The sequence below is a fragment of the Dendronephthya gigantea genome, unplaced genomic scaffold (genome assembly GCF_004324835.1).
Source record: "Dendronephthya gigantea isolate DGI-Jeju-01 unplaced genomic scaffold, DenGig_1.0 000031F, whole genome shotgun sequence".
NCBI lineage: Eukaryota > Metazoa > Cnidaria > Anthozoa > Malacalcyonacea > Nephtheidae > Dendronephthya > Dendronephthya gigantea.
In genome coordinates this window covers 525246-546397 of record NW_021163041.1, presented here as the reverse complement: position 1 = coordinate 546397, position 21152 = coordinate 525246, and the positions used below count along the sequence as shown (strand labels likewise).

Here is a 21152-nt window from a genome sequence, read left to right as displayed (position 1 = left end):
AAGTAAAAAGCTGAATCATAGTCTGTTTTGATGTGTATACATAGCTATATAGCACGGTATAGATCCTGGATCAGTGACAACTGGTAATAATCGATAATTAATATCATAAACTTGCTTTAAAATTAGTGAAGAATTACTTCAACTGGAATGAAAGCACTCGAAATTCCTCGGGGACCTGGATAAAAGCCAAAACATACATTGATCATCAAATGTCTCTGGGATATACTTTATCAGCTGTTATAGAATATCGTAATATGTCACATGGTAAAAGCTCAAAAACTGCAGTATATCTTATACAACGAGAAGGGTAATTTGGCTTAAAAAAACTTGTTTTGTATCATTTATAAATGGCGGGATTAGAGTTCGTCGATATTGCACAATCAGTATGTTTTGCACGTAATGTTCTAACTGAGAATAGAAAAGACGGTTCTCTAAAAAATACGAGCAATCCAAACGATTTACGGAACAAACGAAGACCTTGGCTAACAGGACCATTACCTTTGTCTTGCGAAGGTTGCAGGTTTGAGCTTCCTATGGACCTGAAAATCTTGGAGAACCTCAGCGCAATAAAGTATCTTTCACATTATTGTATTGTTAGTTCAAGAAGAAAGTACCTTTTTAAAACAACTTTTGTTAAAACTGATAAAGACTTGGATGGGATAATCAATAGTTATGAGCTCCGTCAAGCATTAATTGATCTCTATTCAAATTCAATAGGTGATGAATGTTTGGATGATATATTGGATATCATTGATTGTAAAATGGAAAGCGTTTTTGATAGGAGACAGTTTTTAGCTATATCGGCATTTTCAGAACGATATTTGTGTACGCGTTACCAGGATAAGAAAGAGATTAGCAATAGTAAACACCTTTTAGAACAAACAGATTTTGCAGGACTCAAATCTAAACTTGAGGGCTATAACATAGCTTCAAATCTTGTTAAAATGCTGTTAATAATATGACGTTCAAACTTAATTGATCTTCATTCGCATTGAAACTTGTGCTTTTAACCTAATTTCCTAACGCCAACTGCATGGCTGAAGTTTCTTGCAATCGGATAGATCATAATGTCAATGACATTATCAATCATTAGCGTACGAGCCTGCATTATCATTAGCGTACGATCCTGATAATAATTTCACATTTTATTTCATATATGTTTCTAAATACTATTTTTTTTAACTTATGAATTTGATACTATAACCTATATACTAAATTGTAATTCCTATATTCGTTTAATGCTATATTTCTAGGATTAATTAAGCTATTTAGAGCAGTTAATCTCACTTTACTATTCCGTACTACTTCAGAAAGATATACCATGATATCCATTACTATATATCTCCTGATTAATATAACAATTATGCCAAGTCTATCATTTGACGATCATAATTTGATAAACGGCATAAATAATACAGCAGAGCAAGACTTATAAAAAATATTATCAAAGGTATAACGAATATTTCGCTACCGACCAACTCTAGTTGCCAGGCCATTTTGATAGCAACTCGGACCAAGCCAAGTGAGCAAGGGACTAATGCCTCGTCCCTACTATCACGACATTTTCTATAAAGAATTGCAGCTAATGTGAGATTACCAGGGTTGACAATCGAAGGGTAAAACTGCATCCAAGCTAATCCGTCTAATGGGTAATTATTTTCTACCAAGTATCCTAAATTATAAATTGCTTGAGGATTTTCGTCTTTAATAGCTGCCTGGCTGTACAATCGAGCAGCAGCAGTTATATTTTTCTCAGTTGTTATTCCATACCAGTGGTTATCGCCAGACTTTATGAGAGATGGCACCCACTCTTGTTTCGCTGAGTGATTGTAATAACGCCAAGCACAATCTACCTGGGTGCTTTGTGACACTTGTTCCCAATCCCACTCACAAAGTAACGCCGTGTTGTACTGCGCAATCTCCATACCAGCCTCCGCCGCGAGGAGGTAGTACACTAATGACCGGTACCAAGCATTTTCAAAGAATCCATCGAGACCATTTCTCAGGTGTAAACCTATCTCTGGGTTTTGATCCGCGACGAACTTGTAAAAAATGATAGAAGTGCTAATATCCCGGTCAACATGTTGTCCTGAGCTAAAAGCATCACCCGCCACTACGCATGCTCCAGTATGGCCTTTGTTTGCTGCACCAATGTAATACGGCATAGCTGACTTCAGATCTCCTACAGTACCTGGAGCTAGACCATTCTCTAGAGAAAAACCCAGGTTATACAAACCATCCCTGTCTTCATGTTCGGCAGCATATCTAAAATACTCAACAGCCCCTGACTTATTCTGGCGAACGTTTAGTTCGTAGTACCCTAATGCGTTGTACGCGGGAGCAAACCCGAGTTCAGCGGATTTCTTTAGGAGATCTTGGGCTTCGTTCTCATTTACATCCACTCCTTGACCTCGCAATTTGACCACACCTAAATTAAATAACATTTGCGCGTCCCCGCGGTTAGCACCCATCTCATAAAACTCAGCAGCTTTTGTGAGGTTTCGTCGAAATCCACGTGAACCATAGTAGAAAACCTCGCCCAAAGCACTTTGTGCGTCAGTGACTCCCCGTTTAGCTTGATGTTTTAGCCAACTAAACCAGTTTGAGTCTGGTCCGCGATAGTTATCAAGATCTTCGTTTTTGTCAAGTCGCACAGCCTCAGAGTGGGTGTCAACCTCGTTGTGTTCAACTAGTGCGCGATTGCTTTGTACTGCCGCATAACGATAATATGTGCTGGCGACCTCTTGATCCTTCGGAAAACTGTCTACACCAATGTAGTGTTTGTAGGCTAAGGACATCTGGGATAATGGGTGGTTATAGTAAGCTCCAAGTAACAAAGATCTCTGCGATAAACGGGTGTTCGCACTTACCCCCAACCCGGTTCTGTGCAACACAGATAGCAAGTAGAGTGATTGGGGGTGCCTAAGACACGAGGTGTAGGATAACAAGAGTAACGCATCTTTGACATTGTTCTTATCTGTTTTCGTCAAATAGAAAGCGTAGTTATAAACTTCATCCTGTGTTTTCTTACTCGGTCCCGTTGTTTCATTCAGTTTTAAAGTGTCGATTAAAGTTTCAACAACCTCATTTGCTACACCCCGGGTGCCTACGTTGCAAAGCAAACGCGGAGAATGTGTCAACAAAACTCTTGCAGGACAAAGACTTTTCGCTTTAATCTCTTTTCTTAGGGAAATCCTAACCGCAGTTCTCAGTTTACGACATGATTTAAAGTGATCCGTCATCCCTAGGTTTGGCCTCGACGCTGCATTGAAAATTGCCTCAATTGCCTCTTGCGACAAGACATGTCTGCGATAGATTCGTGCAGGACCAATAAAACCATGAGTCGAGATAAATCCTGGGGAACCTCCCAAACCCCAATAACCATCCGTATCATTATAATGATATAGTCCTGCAGGGAAATCTGAATGTACAAACGAATTAACATGCTCGAGATTTTTACCGTATCTTACGTACACAGTTACCACAGTATGTTTGACTGTTACAGTGATATGAATCCACTTGTGAACAGAGATTTTTGCATCGACAAGAAAAGCAAACCCATTTCCGTTTTCATAATGGAATTGAAGGTGTATGTGGCCAGTTTTCAATAAGCCAATAAGCGGGGTTTGGTAGGCTGTTTCCTTAATATGATACATCAACGGACACATGTCTTTTGAGCACGGCTTAGTAAGGTACAGCCAAGTTGCAAGAGTAAATTGAGGCGAATGGTTCTGCATTTCTTCTGGTTCATGGAGCGTTTTAAAGAATTTTTTGTATCCATGTTCGCTGCCTACGAGAGCAACCGGGTATGAAAGTAGTTCAACTACATCGTCGATTTTGGGGCATTTTGGAATTTTATTCTCATTTAATTTTTCATAAAACATACCTATCCAGGAATTGCAGTAGTGTTTGTTGTTTTTTGGCAATCTGCTCCAGGGAGGAATCAAAATAAGGGGTTGTTCTTTGAATAGCACTAATACTGACGGGTTTTTGTAGTCAACCATGGCAGTTCGGAACAACAAAGATTCGCTGTGTAGATCTGGAGATATGTGTAAGATCCTATCTTCTTTGTAAACTAGATTATCTGGTAATGTTATTCGTACTATTCTCTCTTTGGTTTCGCCAGGATAGTGCGACACCTCTATCCATTCAGTATGGTAGATGGTATCTGCATGATCGATACCAACAGTAAATATATCAATAACAAATATCCGAGGACCAGCAGTGCTGTAACGGATTATCAGCCGCAGATTTTGGCTTGTGATATATTCAGGCAAGCCAACGATTTCGATCGCGTCCTCTCCAAGAACGCTCTCTTCAATGTCAACTTCAGCAGGATCTTGCTGAGTTTCTTTGTCACTTTTATTATCAAAATATGCATTGTCCGGCTGGTTTACAATTTCTGTAGGATCAATTCCAACGTCATGTACATTATTATCGACTTCATACTTCGGGACAACTTCAATAATATGTTCGTTATTATCAACGCCCTCTGGCTCTGTGTAATATTTTTCGTCTAACTCATCTTGAACCGAGATGGGGGAAGAGTCAGTTTCATCAGTGTGTTTTTTATCGTTTATTTCATCTTCAACATGACTGAAATCAACACGACCAACATTGTCGATGTTATTTTTATCGTGATCTTGTACCAATTCGTTCTGTTCTTGGATATTTGAAGAGTCAATGCCGACATCAGCGAGTATTTCGCCCGGATAATTGTTGGTTTCTTGGTTAGGGTCAACAGTGTTAGCAGCAGTTTTTGCATTGATAGTGTTGGCACCGCGATTATCAATCGTAAATTCTGAAACATCTTCGGCAAGATTTTGATCAGGTTCTTTTTGGGTCAGTTTATTGTCGTTTTCAAGCGTTTCCTCCGTGTATATCTTTTCAATTCCATCTTTAGGAGTTTCCATAGAGTCAATGCCAACATTGCGGTCCTCAATTACATGGCCATGGGTCGGATTTTCATCGGGTTTTTCTTGGGCAAAATCGGCATTGTTCTCAAAAGCTTTTAGTTCTACATTGTTGTCTTGTTCAAACTTATTTTGTGCCAACACAAACGAACAAAACAACAGGAAAACATGGAAAGTTCTTAGATTCATATCAAACACATGAAATAATGAATCTTCGTCGTTTATCGAGATTCTTGTGACCAAACGACTTCCACTATCGGCAAATGGTATGCTGAGTGACCATAATAATTTTCATGCTCTGTACTTTATGTTTGTATTACTCAATACAAAAGATTTAAATTATAAAACTAAATTTTAAAAGCCAAATCCAGAATGACCCAAAGGAGTAATTTCCATTGTGCTTTACGAGTAAAGCTTTACTTGCAAATGCTTATCTTAAGAAGTCGCTGCTAGGATACCAAATGCAAACGGTCAAAAATGTTCTAAACATCACCTAAGAGCATGCCACGCAAGAAGAGGCTATAGTTAAATCAGTTAAATCATCTAAAAAAACAGCACCGTATGAATTCTCAATTCGACACTCCTACTTCCAGAGTTACTGTAGATTATTTCCGGCTCATGCAAATCGTTGGGCAATGAAGGCATGCATGCCCATGATTTAACTTTTATAATATTGACTATCGCTTTCACGCACTATCAGAAATTAAATAAATATATTCACACAATTGGGAAGCGAATTACTTTCATATCAAGTTGATCAGTGCACTGACGACTGAAAAACTAAAACGTCTGAATGTGTGAAATGCTTGACCGTGACATAAAATATTCCAAGCCGGAATAAATCTATATTTATTAGTCTTGGTAACTCCGGCTTCAAATCCATCGGATTTACACACATTTACTAAAAAATTTTCCCCCTTTTTAGAATTAAGATTTTTGCCAACGGCAGACCTGTAAGATTAAATAACAATAAAAAAGTAGAAACCGTAAGAATTGGGGATTTTCATGGTTAATTGTTGTCAATGGTGCATAAAATTATTTCTCTGCTGAAAAATCAGGCTCGACCCTCATTCCAGGAGAAGCGATGCTCTGACCTATATACGCCTAAAACTATACATAATCTACGCGATTGAAACAAACAGGGTTTATGTTAAAAATAGATTAATTTCCCAACATTTGAATGAGAAAATACAAAGTTTATTGATTTTACAACTTGGCCTGAAACGAGGCACAGAATTTACCGATTAGTTTGTGGGAAGGGGGAAGGGGTTAGAGACCATTTCGTTCACCAAACACAACAGAAAAGGTGTTGGGTCTGGTGAACGCAACAGCCATCCGAAAGAATGTTTGATACAGCAATGAAACGATAAACACAAAAGTTAAACATTGAGCATAGAAACATGCTGTGAAAATATTGATTCAAACGGGTTAACCAAATTGACCAAACTTAAAATTATTACAATTACAATTATTACAATTACCACCTAAATGGCACCAGGGTGGAACCAGTACTAGTGTACTAATTTGCATAACACAAGGAACCTGCTAAAAATAACCACTTTGTTTTCTAATGCAACTTAGTGCACTAGCGCTGGATCCACCACTGTATGGGTACCACGCTTTTCCACGGTGATGTATTATAATGTATTAGAAATTCAAAAACTACCATTCAAAATATTGATGCTTTATTTACAAAAAAACTGTTGACCTTATATATTATAAACCAAATAAGCAAAAGGTTTATCTGATGTACAATACTATAGTATACCGTGAACTTCCAAATATAAACCTAACGTGGTTCAGTGGTTGTCAAAATTTTAAGGTATTTCTAGACCCTATATATTCTGTAATACGTTTTTTAACTTATTGTGACTTAAAAAAAATAAACAAGGTTGGCAATGTACCATACAATCTTGCCAACTCTTATGCAATGTTGCACAAGGTCTCTACTATTCGGAACTTCACGGAGTTCTTAAGCTTTTTCATCCTTGTTTTACTGGTCTATGTTTAGGGTCAGCTTTTATTGTTTATTAGAAATTTTGTACTTGTCCTAGTAAACAAATTTAGTGTATCAATACATTTTCTTGATACCTTTCTTAGCTTTCTAAATAACACTAACTATTAAATACAGATTCCACTGCTCTCTCCACATTCCAATTATGTGTAGAAAGTGCCACTCGACTTTTATTCTAAAAAAATAGATTATATTCACAACAAATAAAAACCCTCCTAAAAACTCACTAGATCTAGACCTAGATCTTTTATCAAAACTGAAGAAAGTGCAAAACACAACCGTCTGTAGGCTTCATGCAGGTCTTCATAACCCAATGTGATTATGTGAAAATTATTGAGAATACAGAATATGAAGGGAGGATTTTCTGCAAACTTTAAGAGATATTATTCATATTAAAATTCAGTTTGCGGAGTATTTAAAGAATAGCATGAAATGTTAGCAGCAAATGTTCTTTTACAACATATGCCTCTGTAATTAAGTTATTTCAAATAACTGGATACAAGATCTTTTAAAAATGTTTTAATGTTTTTTAAATTTGCTATTTTGGTATAAATAATATGCTCTGAGTATCTACACTCTATACCTCATCAAATCCCATTTCTTGCAAATTTCTGATCTTTTGTTCACAATCATATATGTTACCTGGAGCTGTAAAAAACAGAACAGTGGAAACCAATGTAACATATTTTGTGACTAGCTTCCTAGATTTACAACCAGTAACAAAGAGAAGGTGATGGATGAATTTTATGATCACAATATTTAATATTATTAATAGTGGTAGGTATTAACTATAAAGCCACTAAAGTCCACCGCTGATTTAAGGAAGGGCTGATAGCTAGGCTTCAAGGTGTGTACTGTAGGCGGTGAGGTGTGCATTGTAGACGCACCATTAGCATAAGCCTGAGCCCAATGTCTTGCTGTTCTTCTAAATATTTCTGGATTCTCTTTACACTAAAAAAAACAAGGATGATTGATTACTATGAGGAATTTTGAAATGTGGAAATATTTTGGGTTAAATAGAAGACATAATTGTAGCTAGCTAGTGGTCTTAATCTAGTATTCACCACAACAGGACATGTCTTGTAACAACAGTACCTGTCTAGCAACAACAGCATCCTGTGGATCATCTGGTTCAGGTGATGCTAACAACATCTATAAATTACATATGTCAAAAGAAAAACCAAGTTTAAAAATTCTCATGACAAATAACCAAGTATTCCTCACAAATCTGAAATGAAAGTACCTGAATTGACAGAAGAACAGTCCGAAGTGTCATTGCTGCAGCCCTAATAAGAGATGACAAAGGGTTACATCATTACATCAACAACTATTTTTGTGTTTCCAGTGATAACAATTAATAGAGGGAAACAAGACAATGGTAGACATATGTAATGTAGGTATTCAGAATGCTGGTCATAAAAGCAATGTAGATACCAAGTCAAAGACATACCATTGATCCTTTAATACATCAAGACATATAGCACCAGTAACAGAACTTATATTAGGATGCCAAATTTTAGTCAAAAATTTCACCTACAGTATTAATATTACAACAAAAATCAATGCTAGTGATTTGTGCTAATGTGCCACCAATTAATTTGTATGAGGCAATTTCAATAAACATGCTTTAGAACAGGATCTGGAATATTGGACTACTACCTTTGGAGGATTAAATGGATATGTCTCAGGAACAGAAATATCAACAACATATCGACCACCTTGAATACAAGTGCATTATTGATCATAAAACAATATAATACTTTTATATGCTAAGCCACTATGGAATATGCTAAAATGATGAATTTTATTGGTCTTATACTGTAGCATTACCTTCTAACACAAACACATTTTCAACTTCTATAATGTTTCAACACTGTATTATACTCACCTTCATAAGGTGTGTCTGGTGGCCCTGCAAGATCACCTCTTAATTTAGAAAAACTATCACCCACCAATTCAACATTAATAGCACATTTTAATCCCTATATTAAAGTTAAAAAAAAAAGTAGGATTCATCAGATTGTGATTGGAAATGCAACATAGCAATGTTGCAAAAGCCTGACCAGTTACACTAAAAGGGTCCTCAAAATGCCCTAAAGAGTTTGAAATATTTTTTTCTGCTTTAACCAGCAATTCCAGGAAAAACCTACCATCATACCAGATGAAACAATAGATATTAAAAACTATAAAACACATATACCTGGTCATCTAAATTTTTTGCTAAAAATTTATCATACAAAGTTATCTTAAGTGTGTGAAGTGCAATCATGTACGGTACACTATTAATTTGTTCTATTCAGGAATCTTGGTTTATGAACGGAGTATAATTAAATTACAAGTATAAATTATAACGCATATAGTTCTAGAATTACCAGAAATTGTATTTCATCAGAAAATATTGGGTAAAAGTCTTATAACAAATAAACATGCAATGTTGTAATGGTAGTAGCAGGATGATGAGAGGATCTGGTTTACTGATTATGTATAAATGTTTTAAAAAGCTAGATATTCAAGATCGTGATTCGTGAAGATACCTCTTCGCTTTTGACAACTTCTTGAAACTCACGCTTTATTCTTGAAATAGCAATATTGGCCATATTTTTTGCACAATTTTATTTTAATCACTAGAAACCCTTACTAAGTATTATCGTTGTTTTTTAATTTTTGGTTAATATTTCTTTCTTTATAGCCAGTTCCTTGAGAGGTCGGAGAGTGAGAAATGTCTATTTGGTCACGTGATTCGGTCTGGATAACAACGCTTGGTAACCTGGCCAACCTGATTGTTGGTCACTTGATGAAATAATTGATGACAGTCATGACGTCATGACACCAAAGATGTTTTTTGACAGCGTTTCGAACTTCGGAGGTTAATGAACTTGATCTTCAGATCATTGTATTATATTGCATGCACACAATTACATATTTTTATATATTTACAAACATTTAGTGGTGTAGGCGTGTGTAGGAAGCAAGGGGGAAAGGGGACCACCACCCGTACATTTTGTGAATGATTCTCGATTCACCGTTGAACTTGTTCTAAGTTATGGGTTCGAAATTCGTCAAGGGTTGCTTCCCCACTAGCCTGAATTTTCGAACGAACAATCCGCTACGGTCGCATCCTCCAAGTTGAAAAGAAAATCAAAACGGAGAATTTCGTTCGTTTAAAAAATTCCACCTAGTGTAACCTGCCCTTATTGCACGTAACACTTTGAACTGCCAGAACTGGGTCCCTGTTTTTCCTTAATCCTAGCTTGTAGAGGATCGTTCGCTCGGGAGACGAGATTTTCGGATTCAAGTAATATGAATAGTTGTGGCGTTTTTTTAACCGTAGCACGATGGGAGCAACGTTTGAATCTTTAACATACCATTGAAACCACACCCCAAACACGTTTTCCAGCGGACTCGACCATGGTCGAATACGCCGTTTTCCGGCCCAAAGGCTCCAAAATTGAAATTTGCGTGGTAATTCGAACGCAATAAATTTTTCGAAAATATTTTTGCCGAAAAATTTCTCGCGTCCAAATTGCGCAAATTTGGGCTGCTTTTGGAATACTTTATGTTATGATTGTTATCAGTGTCCAGTGGACCAGCGATATTTTAAAATTACGTTTTATCTCGGGTATCTAATACCGGTGTATTTTTGTTATCTGTGCTTTTCTATTCTTTTTTTTCTACGATATGACAGAAAAAGAGAAATCAACGCTAGTTTATATGCAGGAAATGTTTAAAGATAAAGTAGATGAAGATGTAATTAAACTTGTTCTTACAGAGTCTCAGTACGATGGTATGTGTCAGAACCGACAGAATGTCAGAATTCATGATGGTAATTTTGTATTTGGTAAATGGTATTTCGGCGTAATTTGCTTGCCGTAATTTGTCGTATGTTGGTTTTCATCCGTCGAATTTCGCATTACAATGAATTACAATGATTTAATACAACATGTGAATACAACAAATTATTACATATGAAATTTATTCAGCCTTTATTCTGTTGTTTTGGAAGGCACAGCATATTATAGAAACTTCTCTTACCAGTACTTAATGATAATTTGAGCTCTCCTGTAATCACCTCACAACTTTATTGTTTTTAAATAGATTAATTTAATCTAATTAAAAGAGCAAAACATCCTTCTTGAACACATGTACAGTATGAAGAAGAGTTTTCTTTTGGATAATAAATGTGAAAATAGACCATTATGGGACAATAAGCCTCTGGGCCAAGACCAAGAGCCTTTTTTCCATGTTAAGGTTTCTGCACTTATATGTTAAAGTAGAAAATTTTCTTTTATGCATGTGTTTAAGAAGGATGCTTTGCATCTTTGCACATAGCTTGCGCTAAGAATAAGCAGATTCATATTAATGGCATATATAGACATATTTAGATTGGGAATGGGGATGTGAGAATGGGAAATGAATGGCATGCCGCATCCCTATCTATGTAGGTGCATCACACTTTATTCTCATGTCATCCCATCCTCGATATAAATCAGTTAATAGTGATGGAACCTTTATGTTGCACCCTGTGCTGTAGACTCTCATCTAGGATATAAGGGCAACCAATTTGTTTCAAAGTTAAGAAGTATTTTACTGATATAATATATTTTAGATATAACTCAACCTAATTTTGGCATTACTAAATTAGGAAAACTTAAAATGAAATTGACATTCATTTAACAGAGAATTTAAATTAAATGATTTGTTCAACATTTATACTTTTATAGTGGAAAAGACAGTGATGCAATTGTTAACCTTGAGTGAAAGCATGAATAGTAAAAACAGTGTTGGTATGTCTTCCTCAAGTCGTAAATTTGATGATATCGATCCAGTTGACATTCCTTTGCCTGATATGAACCAATATCTTCATCCTGACACTAAAGATTTTACTGAAAATCAATTAGGCTCCTCTATATCGTTACCTAATTCACAGTTCCCTGTTCCAAAACCCAAACGAAATCCTGTCTCTGGTACTGCCAGGCCAATGTTTCCAAATTATGATCCTATTCCACCAAGAAACCCTTCACAAGTAGAACCTAGGAAAGTAAGTGATAGGTTTTATGAAGATGAATTGTATGTCTCAGATGATGATATCAATGAACAACTCGATTCTGTTAGTCGTATTGATAGAAGTGGAAAAAATGAAAGTGTTGATGATAAAAGTATTGGTAAGGTCCAACAGAATCGTAGTAAAAACTCTCTAAGGAACAAGAATAGCGAAAACCAGTCATTCAATGATAACAACCCAGTGAATATACACAATAGTAAAAGAACAAATAGCCCGCATCCATTTGAACTTCAGTTTAATTTACCACCGAATCGATATTTTGTAAACCAAGCGCGATATTTTTCGAATCTTACTTCAACCCCACGCTCTCATCAGTTTGTTCAAACGCGAGGAAACACGCCGTCTGGGCAGTACCAGAGACCAACCCAGCACCAACGATATCCTACACCACGATATCCTACACCAGCACCTCGTCATTTCAATCCAACAACTACCCACCCAGCAACTGTGGAAACAGATCTCAGAGCTTTTAACAATCCTCTATCAGCGAAATCCAGGACAAATAGTGCTAAAATGCGTAATTATCCTGCCCAAGCAACCTCTGTAGCTGTTGCTAACAAGGAGGAACCAATCACCTCGTCACAAGCTAATCATCCCGAGGAAGGGACTACTGTAGCCACTAGTTCTAGAAGATATAACAATGCCACGTCGGTCCTTTCCGCACCAACTAGTGAAGGACCTAACCACCCTTCACCAGCAAATGGTATAAATGGACCGAATGATCCTATACCAACCACCATTGGGCATGGTAGAAAAGGAACTAACAGTGCTAGACCAACTCATGGAATTAAGGAACCTAACTTCCCAACCACATCCACCGTAAAATATAGCAGTAAGGTTTCAAACCACTCCTTACGAGCGGCTATGCCCGAAACAAGCCCGATACATCGACCTCATCTGCACCCTAGAGCGTCGCTTGCGAGTGGCAACAAAGGGCATCGACAAGCAACACCAGCAAATGCAACCAAGGTATCAAATCATTCTCATCCCCCAAACTCCAAGAACAACGGGAAAGAATCTAATGACGTGGTCAGAGGAAATAATAGTCACCAATCATTTAGGCAAGGTACAGTGTAAGTCATTCGTGTATTAATGGTCGTTGAAGTACAATATATTAAAGGTACTAATGAAAATTACATACCAAGCTTGTACAATGCGTTAAATAGCAAGGGTTAGTTTTATCAGTATTCATTTTTAAATTGAAATTGAATGAAGCCAAAATGGTGAACGAAAGTACCAGCCTTGATTGCTAGATTACAACATTCGACAATTTAATTGATGTCATCCACATTAGTAGGGATTCACTCAAGTGTGTCTTTAGTTTTGTAAAACACGTCCTTAATTTCATTCCTTTTCGCGTTAGCTAAACCGACATTGCCCGAAGTGAAATCTTTGACATTACTGCGTGGATTGCCTGGAAGTGGAAAATCAACTTTTGCAAGGTGGCTATTTAGGAAGATCTGTGTTCCTTCGCTTTTCATATTTGACTATAGTTGAATATTGTCATATTCAACTCATCCCAAGCCTTCTTTGTTCCTTAGACAATTGGCCGCAAAAGGTGGTATGATCATTTCTACTGATGATTATTTCGAAAAAGGAAACAAGTGAGTGCTATTATTAATGCATGTGGATACCATAGAAATTCATGTCTATCAGTTTCTATGGGGGATACCATAGGTCTTGGGAGACGCATGTATTTTGATTTTGTCATCAATATCTTCCAATCCCCACGAAGTCCTAAATTACATGTTGTAACAAAGGATGTTTATGGATAAAAGGTTTAAATGGTTTATATTATTATTCATTGCTTGCTAATCAAGTAGTTGAAAATGCAATGAACGGAACGTGGGGTCGAGGATCTTACGTTTGGTTCGCGCCCAAGGGTTGATAATTTGGTAAATATCTGTCTCTGTAGATACTGTTTTAACCCTGTTGATTTGACTGCAGCTCACGAGTGGAACCAAGGAAGGGGTAAGTAATCGTATTATTTTAAATTGGAAATTAGATTTACTGATTGCTATTTCAAACAAATTGATACTGCATGTTAACAAGTTCTTCGTGGGTTTATTAAAATTTTTGAAGGTCATGCACGTTTACTACGGCCATCGCTCTATTATGAACGTAAAGCGGTGATGACTTGTATACGCGGTCACCTGAGTCATTTTCATTCTTCATAGCGTGAAATTTTCTATATCTTATTACTTTAATTGCTATAATCTTATAATTTCTCGTCTTAATTGTGGTTTCATGAACATAAACATTTGAATTAATTATTATGTGAAAACGTTTATTGGTATTTGTTGGGTTTTTTTTCTTAGCAAAAGCATTTATGGAAGCAGGATTGTCTCCTCTTATCGTTGATAACACAAATACTGAAGCCTGGGAAATGCGACCATACGTTTTAATTGTAAGAAAACTCTTCCTTTTACCTTGAAAAGCTTTTGTCTTAGTTTATTATGACGCTGAAACTGAAATCTTTTATATGACTGGAGGAAATTGTCCAATATTTTCTTTTTAGGGCTTAAAGTGTGGATATAAAATTGATATCAAAGAACCAGACACTTGGTGGAAATGGAATATAAAAGAACTAGAAAGGCATAACTTCTCAGTTTTTTCGTTAAAATATTAGTTTACCTGTGTCCTCGCAGGAAATCGTAGGTAGCCCAGTTGCCCCCAGCAGTTTTTTGTTCGCAGTTCCGGGTTTAGGTCTGTGACTGACTGTTGTAATAAGGGTAAGCTTAGGATCAAAATATGATACAATTTAAAATGAGTCAACCCTGGGTAAAACCTAGTTTTGTTGTGAATTTACAGACCTTCTAAGTCGACTAATTTTTGTTCTTGTGGTGGTGCTAATCTAGTTACCTCTGAAGTTACTGCAAGCTGAGAAATTATAGCTTGACCACACTAGTTTTTTTCAGCTTGCCCGGGATTAGTAACTCAGAGTTGCAATATGCATTATTGCTATAATTTCTGTTATTTCCCGCACTGTAACTATTTTCATGCATCAATGTTTTCGTTGACACAATGTCAAGTATCTTTCATCTTGCATGTGTATTGACTATACGTTCCTTTTATTTAGGAGGAATACGCATGGTGTTTCATTACAATCTTTAGAAAGAATGTTAGAGCGATATGAGAAGAATGTAACTGTTGAAAGAATTGTCAACTCCCCATCGACGCCAGTCATAACTCCGAAACCTGAAGATGGAGAAGAACTTGGACATGCGTTAAAAAGAAGTAAACCATCCAACACAGAAGAACAACATTCGCGGATGGAGTCAAAATCAGTTTCTAAGCAGGCCCAAGGAAAGCCTCCGAGAGGGCAGACAAAACGAACAGCTACAACTAAGAAGACGATTGCCTTGTCGGCGAATTTTTCAGGGGTTCATAATTCTATGGGTTTGCTTGGCGATAGCGATGGTACGAAAGAAAACAATAGACAAGATAATAAACATACTGACCAACGCTTAAATAACACAACAGGGAAGCCGAGTGATAGTGCGCAAGAATTTGCAGATATTCATGAGAATAAGGAATTGGATACTGAATCGAATTGTGATGCTTTGGTTTTGAACGAGCAAACCACAACTGGAATAAATCATGTGTGTGCACGTGAAACATCTTCTAACGAAAGCAATTCAAATTTACAGGAAATCTTCAAGAATAGCGAATCAAAGTTTGTTAATCCAAGGCACACACGTGGTGACGAAATGGACTTAAACGAAGGGAATGATAACTCAAAAAATAAACATAGTTTCGGTGGTGATAAGCTAAGTGGTGACGTTTCCGCGTCTGATGGTCAAGTGGAAATCAAGGATACTATTAACAGTTTATTTAATAATCCGGACCCAACCGTTAAAGAAGAAGATCCTGGAGGCGATCACCAAACCTCGACTGACACAGAGGGTTATGAAAGGATGGCTATGATAGAACCTGGTCTGCTAGAATCAAAGAATGAGAGAGTGATGGAAACTCAAGTCATTTCTGACCAGGAGGAATGTGAAGTCACCACAAGAATAGAACAAGATACGGACATATATCATTCTGATAGTGCAGATGAAGAAAGCGATAGTGACAGCATTAATAAACAAGATGAAGCCATCATAACATCTTGCCCAGCTAACCAACCATCTTTACCTTCAACTCGGAATAATGAAAATATTGCTTTTAGTTCTGCTGAACAAAACACTGCTGAAGCTAAGAAGATTTCATTCGAAATGTTTTTGCCGGATACTGATTTGCAATCAACTATCAGAGTTGGACATGAAGTTCTCTTTTTTGACAGAAAAGAAGAACGTGGAATTACATCCAGCGAGAACAATAATACTGGAAACCTTGAGTCGGGAACTGATTTCGATTCGCTACTTTCCATCAGTAATACACAAAGCAATCCAAGTTCAAGTGTATTAGATATACCAACTAAAACTGTAGCAACCACTTCTTCTGGTGTGCAAGAACGTGATCAGTCTGATGCTTTAATCCAAACAAGCTCTCCGGATCTAGTTGTGAATCCAAACTCTGAAGTCCTTTCACACACGGGACTGAATGTCCCAAAGCGTGACGCAAAGCATTGTCATAGTGAAAGTAACGAGGGAGATTCTGGTATTGATTCTGGTGCGTCTAGAAACGGCACTGGTATTGTGAGGCGTAATCAAGAACACCCTTGTAAAAATAGTCCGATTGCAACCGATGTCCGTAATGCTTTGGGGTCTTCCAAAACTGAACTAAACCAGACTGATTATGGAAAAAGTTCTGACACGTATGCCGCAGATGCTCCCGTCCCTAACACTCGCAAAGAAAATTTTCAAGATGTTGATTTTGATTTGGAAAGTGGTGTTTCTGGACAATCTCGTGTTTCTGGATTCCCGAGTACGGGAAAAGAAGATGCTCTGGATCCTATCAATTTTTTAAAAGATTGTTTTCCAAATAGTGAAATTGATATACTTAAGTCGTTTTTTAATTCGTGCGATGAAGATTTAGTAAAAACTGTCGAGTGTCTACTGGAGTGTAATTTAGATGATTACAATGATACTCAACATGAGCAGTCAACAATGAACAATTTCGATAATAGTTTACTGAGATCAACTTCAGCAGAAAATCATATCCAAGATACCAGTGGTAATTTGAAAACACCCGAAGAAAATCGGAATTCATCTTTCAACATGAAATTGGAATCCCCAATATCCTCATCAAGTACTCCTAGGAAATTTCAAGAGATTTCTGTAGATTCTCTTCAACTGACTCTTGATCCAGCTTTGGCATTGCAGTTGCTTGAGATGTTCGGGGCATTCAGTGGTGTTAGTGGAAAAGGTACGTGTTTAAATTTTTTAATATTCTTGTAGTCGTAGACTATCCTTTTTGTATATGTGCGTGTGTGTTTTGAGTCGTATTCACTAATGCTGAAATCACCTGATGGATTTGATTTTAATCATTTATATGTTTTGTGTTGTTATATATGTTGTGTTTTAAGATCCTCTGTCTGAGAGTACCCGATGCATTAAAATTGACAAAGATTTCGCAAAAACTCTGTACACTAAATGGAGAAAGACTGTCCAGGTATTATATTGTACTGTAATTTGTATTACTTCGCTTATTTTGTTATCGTATTTTCAGGGTAATCAGTGTGAGTTTGTAGCATTTTTAAGATTTATCTAAACATTTATGTCAGGCAACGAACAAAGGAAAGAAAACCGAAGTCTTTAAGAAATCATCTCCAGGTAAGTAATATGCATGAGATTATTGAAATGAAGGAAGGAAACATAACTGTTTCTGAGTGTGTATGGATTTTATTTGCAGATGGTAATATGAGAAGAAAATACAAGGCACAATCACGACAATTTTATCTCCCTGAGGATGTCCCGGTGAAACCTGAAAAGCCTGTTGCACCCCAACCAGGTATGATCCATAAGGTTAAACACCCATATAATTCCAGCTGGTATGATACAGTAACGGAATTGACAACAGACACTACAACCTCGTACCCATGCACTTTGAAAAAACCCTTGCGAGTTTGACCGATTGTATCCAGAGGCAATGCGTACCATTTTATAGTCATCTTTTGTCGCTTCAGAACCAGTTTCCCTTAAAGAGATTATGGATGAACAGCTTGCAATTCATGTTAGCCAATCAGACCAGGTTAGTCATGATGTAGTTAGCTATAACCAAGGCAACTGCGATACAGATATTGTGCACAAACTATAGCTATATATATAATTTTGTACTAGTTAGCATATATGCAGGTTTTAGTTCTGATGAATGGCAACCAGCTGTTCTGACAGCAGAGTAAATTATGGTGTTTCAATAATTTTTATAGGAAATAGAGAAACGATTCCTTGAGCAGCAACTTGATTTGTCGACAAAGCTTAAAAGAAGTCGACTACATGGAATGTTCCCCAATATTGATAAAGTTTCTCTTAATGAAATATTTCAAGCCAATAAGTAAGTGCTTTAATGTTGATTACAATAATCAATTTCGAATGCCAATATAATTATCTGGATTTATTGCGCGGTTTGGTAAGGGTTGCCAGTTGCCACCAAATGTACCAACCTACTTTTGTCTGTAGTTATGACCTAGATACAACCACACGCCAAGTGCAGTCATCATGTGGAATACCTCTTACTCAAACACCCACGGCTTTGATTCAGGACCAGTCGTTCACAATTAATCATTCCTCCAATAAGAAACAGGTTTGAAGAATATTTATCTTGATAAGGTATAAGTACTAAATATCTAAACCATGCAAATGCATTGTTATAATAAAGAAGGGCAAAACCAGGTTAAGCCAGATTGCAACAACTCTACATAAACCCTGAATCTTGGTCTCTCACGAACAATTTTTTGTTAAAAACATATTTATTTATAATTAATCTTTAGGCTAACTCTACATCACAGAGTTCATCAGGTATGTTCTGCAGAATAGTCTGCTCCTTACAGGAGCCTTGTATAATTTTATCGAGAAGGACATGTTGTAAATTTGTTATCAACTTGTCTCGGTCGGTATGTACCGTACAAAAACTTTCATTTCAAGGTTACTTCAAAAGATTTCATCGACGAAAAGGCCGGGTTGAACGATCTTCTCACAATATCGGGTCACAAAAGTTGTTTTACACAGATTTCAAACCTTCAACTGCAACTGGTTTGAACTGAGTGGTTAAATGTGAAGATCTTAGTAATCTTGATATGTTTTTAGAGTATCAAAGTGAAGTGGATGGTAATTTTCAGTCTTTTCATGATCCATCATACCAAGATTACCGTGCTGAAGCCCAGACACATTATGAATTGAGAAATGAATGCATAAAGAAAGCAGCTTTGGCCTACAGTAAAAAACAAGGAGAGCTCGCTAAAGTTTATGCTGATCAGGTCAGTCGACTGGATTGTTTATAGTGATTAACAATCTGAATTTTTAGACAAGTAAGTTTTAATCCATTACGAATTCTAATTCTTAAAATTAATTCTGACCCATGCATGTGTAATATTTCATCATTATCAAACCCTGTAACTCGCAGTCAGTTCTATCTGTTCCTTTCAAAGGCTAGAAGTCATGGTGAAAAGAATAAAGAAGCCAATCGTCGAGCAGCAGAGAAGATTTTAGAAAGCAGGTCAGTCTTGCGTAGTCTTTCATACAACCTGCGTCAGATTTTGAAAAAAAAATGTTTATTTAATTGATGATATTTTCAGAAATAACGACTTGATGCACACCAACACGTTAGATCTTCACGAACTGCATGTAAACGAAGCTATTGAAGTCCTCGAAAACGTTTTAGAAGAAAGAAGAAATGGTAAACCATCTTCGTATTGATATTAAACTTGAGTGAGCGTTTACGATACAGGCTGGAGTCATGTTTTAGTCAATATCTTCCTCCTGTGTTAATCAACGGAAAAAACCTTTTATATAGAGCGGAGAAGCCCTAATAAACGCTCGCTATCATATGTTGAAGTCATAACTGGTCGTGGCAACCGCAGTCGTGATGGCAAACCACGTATAAAACCTGCCGTCATGGACTATCTTAAGCGAAAAGGATACAGGTACATTTTACATTCGTTCATGACAAAAGATAGATGTCGTAATGATAGATTGCTTTTTGGAATGACGCAAATGTTACCGAAGGTGACGGTCTTACATTTTGAATCGACTCGAAACATTGAAGTTCTTGTTATACTGGTTAGTGTACCATATCAATAAGCGGTGTGCTTTATCACTGATTTACTGGATATTTTCATATATATTCATATCGTTAATCATGCAATGGTGAAATACAGTATAGCAGTGGGCAGGACCATGCATATTTGTTGGTGCATGGTATCATGTTTAGATATTTGTAGATTGGTGATATTTATCAGCACGTAACTTCTCATAAAACGTGGTATAATAACTGCCTAAAATGAAGGGAAAAAACCCTTTTCGACGTTTCGACCAAAGGGTTTTCGTCAGGGGAGTTTAGTATATAAACTGATCTGTTATACCATCTCTCTGTCTTATAATGCAATCGAAGAACGTTAGGTCTTAGTTGTTATACCACATTTGGTGAGAAATTATACCAGTGGGTAGTATTATATGAAAAACTTTAGTATGTCATTTATATAAAACAGAATTCCAAAATAATTATTTTTCTTTGTTCAACAGATACGAGGAGCTGAATAGTGGGCTATATAGAGTTTTTCTCAACTAGTCAAAAATGTTGAGTGTGCAAGTCCTGGATGAGAAGAAAACGAAATAACTAGTTTTAAATTTCGTACTTACACTACAGAAAGCACCACGTGCTTTTTTCGCATTGTATATATGGGGACAATACGCAATGTGTATATATCTCTCTTTTATAATTGACATAATTACTCTGTACGTACACCTTCCAATCTCTTGTAAAATATTAAGTATACCATGCACGAAAGACCATACCACTTTTTTAACGATATTGCGAGAAATTTTTTAACCAAAATGAATGTAAATTTGACGAATGAATGAATTTTGTAATTAAATGTATGTTGAAATCGAAATATTTATACAAAAATCAAAATCTAAAGTCAAGACTAAGAGAGTACAAGATGTCAAGAAAGAACTGTGATTCCCTTATTTCCATTTTGTCAAAGGCGCTCGTACCCATGTACGAAAATTGATTGCAATGAAACCCATAGCTTTGTATGCTCATTTAATATTACATTTCT

General features: G+C 36.6%; 4 protein-coding genes across 7 annotated transcripts; 2 read left to right on the top strand and 2 right to left on the bottom strand.

The window, feature by feature from the left end:
- On the top strand, nt 1-990 carry LOC114524630. The gene has a single exon (XM_028545773.1). It carries the CDS (start codon nt 348-350, stop codon nt 960-962), a length of 615 nt encoding a protein of 204 aa, XP_028401574.1. The 5' UTR covers nt 1-347; the 3' UTR covers nt 963-990.
- A 163-nt stretch (nt 991-1153) lies between these two features.
- Nucleotides 1154-5180, bottom strand: LOC114524626 (protein sel-1 homolog 3-like). The gene has a single exon (XM_028545770.1). The coding sequence runs from the start codon at nt 5100-5102 to the stop codon at nt 1362-1364; it is 3741 nt and encodes a 1246-aa protein (XP_028401571.1). The 5' UTR covers nt 5103-5180; the 3' UTR covers nt 1154-1361.
- A 980-nt stretch (nt 5181-6160) lies between these two features.
- Nucleotides 6161-10353, bottom strand: LOC114524500 (ubiquitin-conjugating enzyme E2-22 kDa-like). 2 transcript variants are annotated; one of them, XM_028545597.1, is made up of 9 exons: nt 10293-10353; nt 8816-8909; nt 8587-8645; nt 8378-8460; nt 8171-8213; nt 8023-8079; nt 7815-7878; nt 7511-7575; nt 6161-7102 (listed from the first exon to the last, which is right to left on the bottom strand). In XM_028545597.1, the coding sequence occupies exons 1-9, from the start codon at nt 10335-10337 to the stop codon at nt 7028-7030; spliced, it is 585 nt and encodes a 194-aa protein (XP_028401398.1). In that variant the 5' UTR covers nt 10338-10353; the 3' UTR covers nt 6161-7027. The 2 variants fall into 2 exon arrangements, with proteins under 2 accessions (XP_028401398.1, XP_028401397.1); XM_028545596.1 differs by lacking the exon at nt 10293-10353 and adding an exon at nt 9462-9659.
- A 165-nt stretch (nt 10354-10518) lies between these two features.
- LOC114524483 lies at nt 10519-20964 on the top strand. Of its 3 annotated transcripts, none has more exons than XM_028545574.1 (20): nt 10519-10711; nt 11649-13055; nt 13353-13431; nt 13531-13593; nt 13905-13960; nt 14308-14396; nt 14508-14584; nt 15069-17299; nt 17460-17545; nt 17658-17706; nt 17786-17884; nt 18060-18124; nt 18303-18427; nt 18553-18676; nt 18864-18891; nt 19180-19349; nt 19521-19588; nt 19668-19768; nt 19886-20015; nt 20614-20964. In XM_028545574.1, exons 1-20 carry the CDS (start codon nt 10606-10608, stop codon nt 20657-20659), a joined length of 5199 nt encoding a protein of 1732 aa, XP_028401375.1. In that variant the 5' UTR covers nt 10519-10605; the 3' UTR covers nt 20660-20964. The 3 variants fall into 3 exon arrangements, 2 of the variants coding, with proteins under 2 accessions (XP_028401375.1, XP_028401374.1); XM_028545573.1 differs by having other exon boundaries at nt 10519-10750; XR_003687102.1 differs by lacking the exons at nt 19886-20015; nt 20614-20964 and having other exon boundaries at nt 10519-10750; nt 19526-19588; nt 19668-19759.
- Nucleotides 20965-21152: the final 188 nt, after the last annotated feature.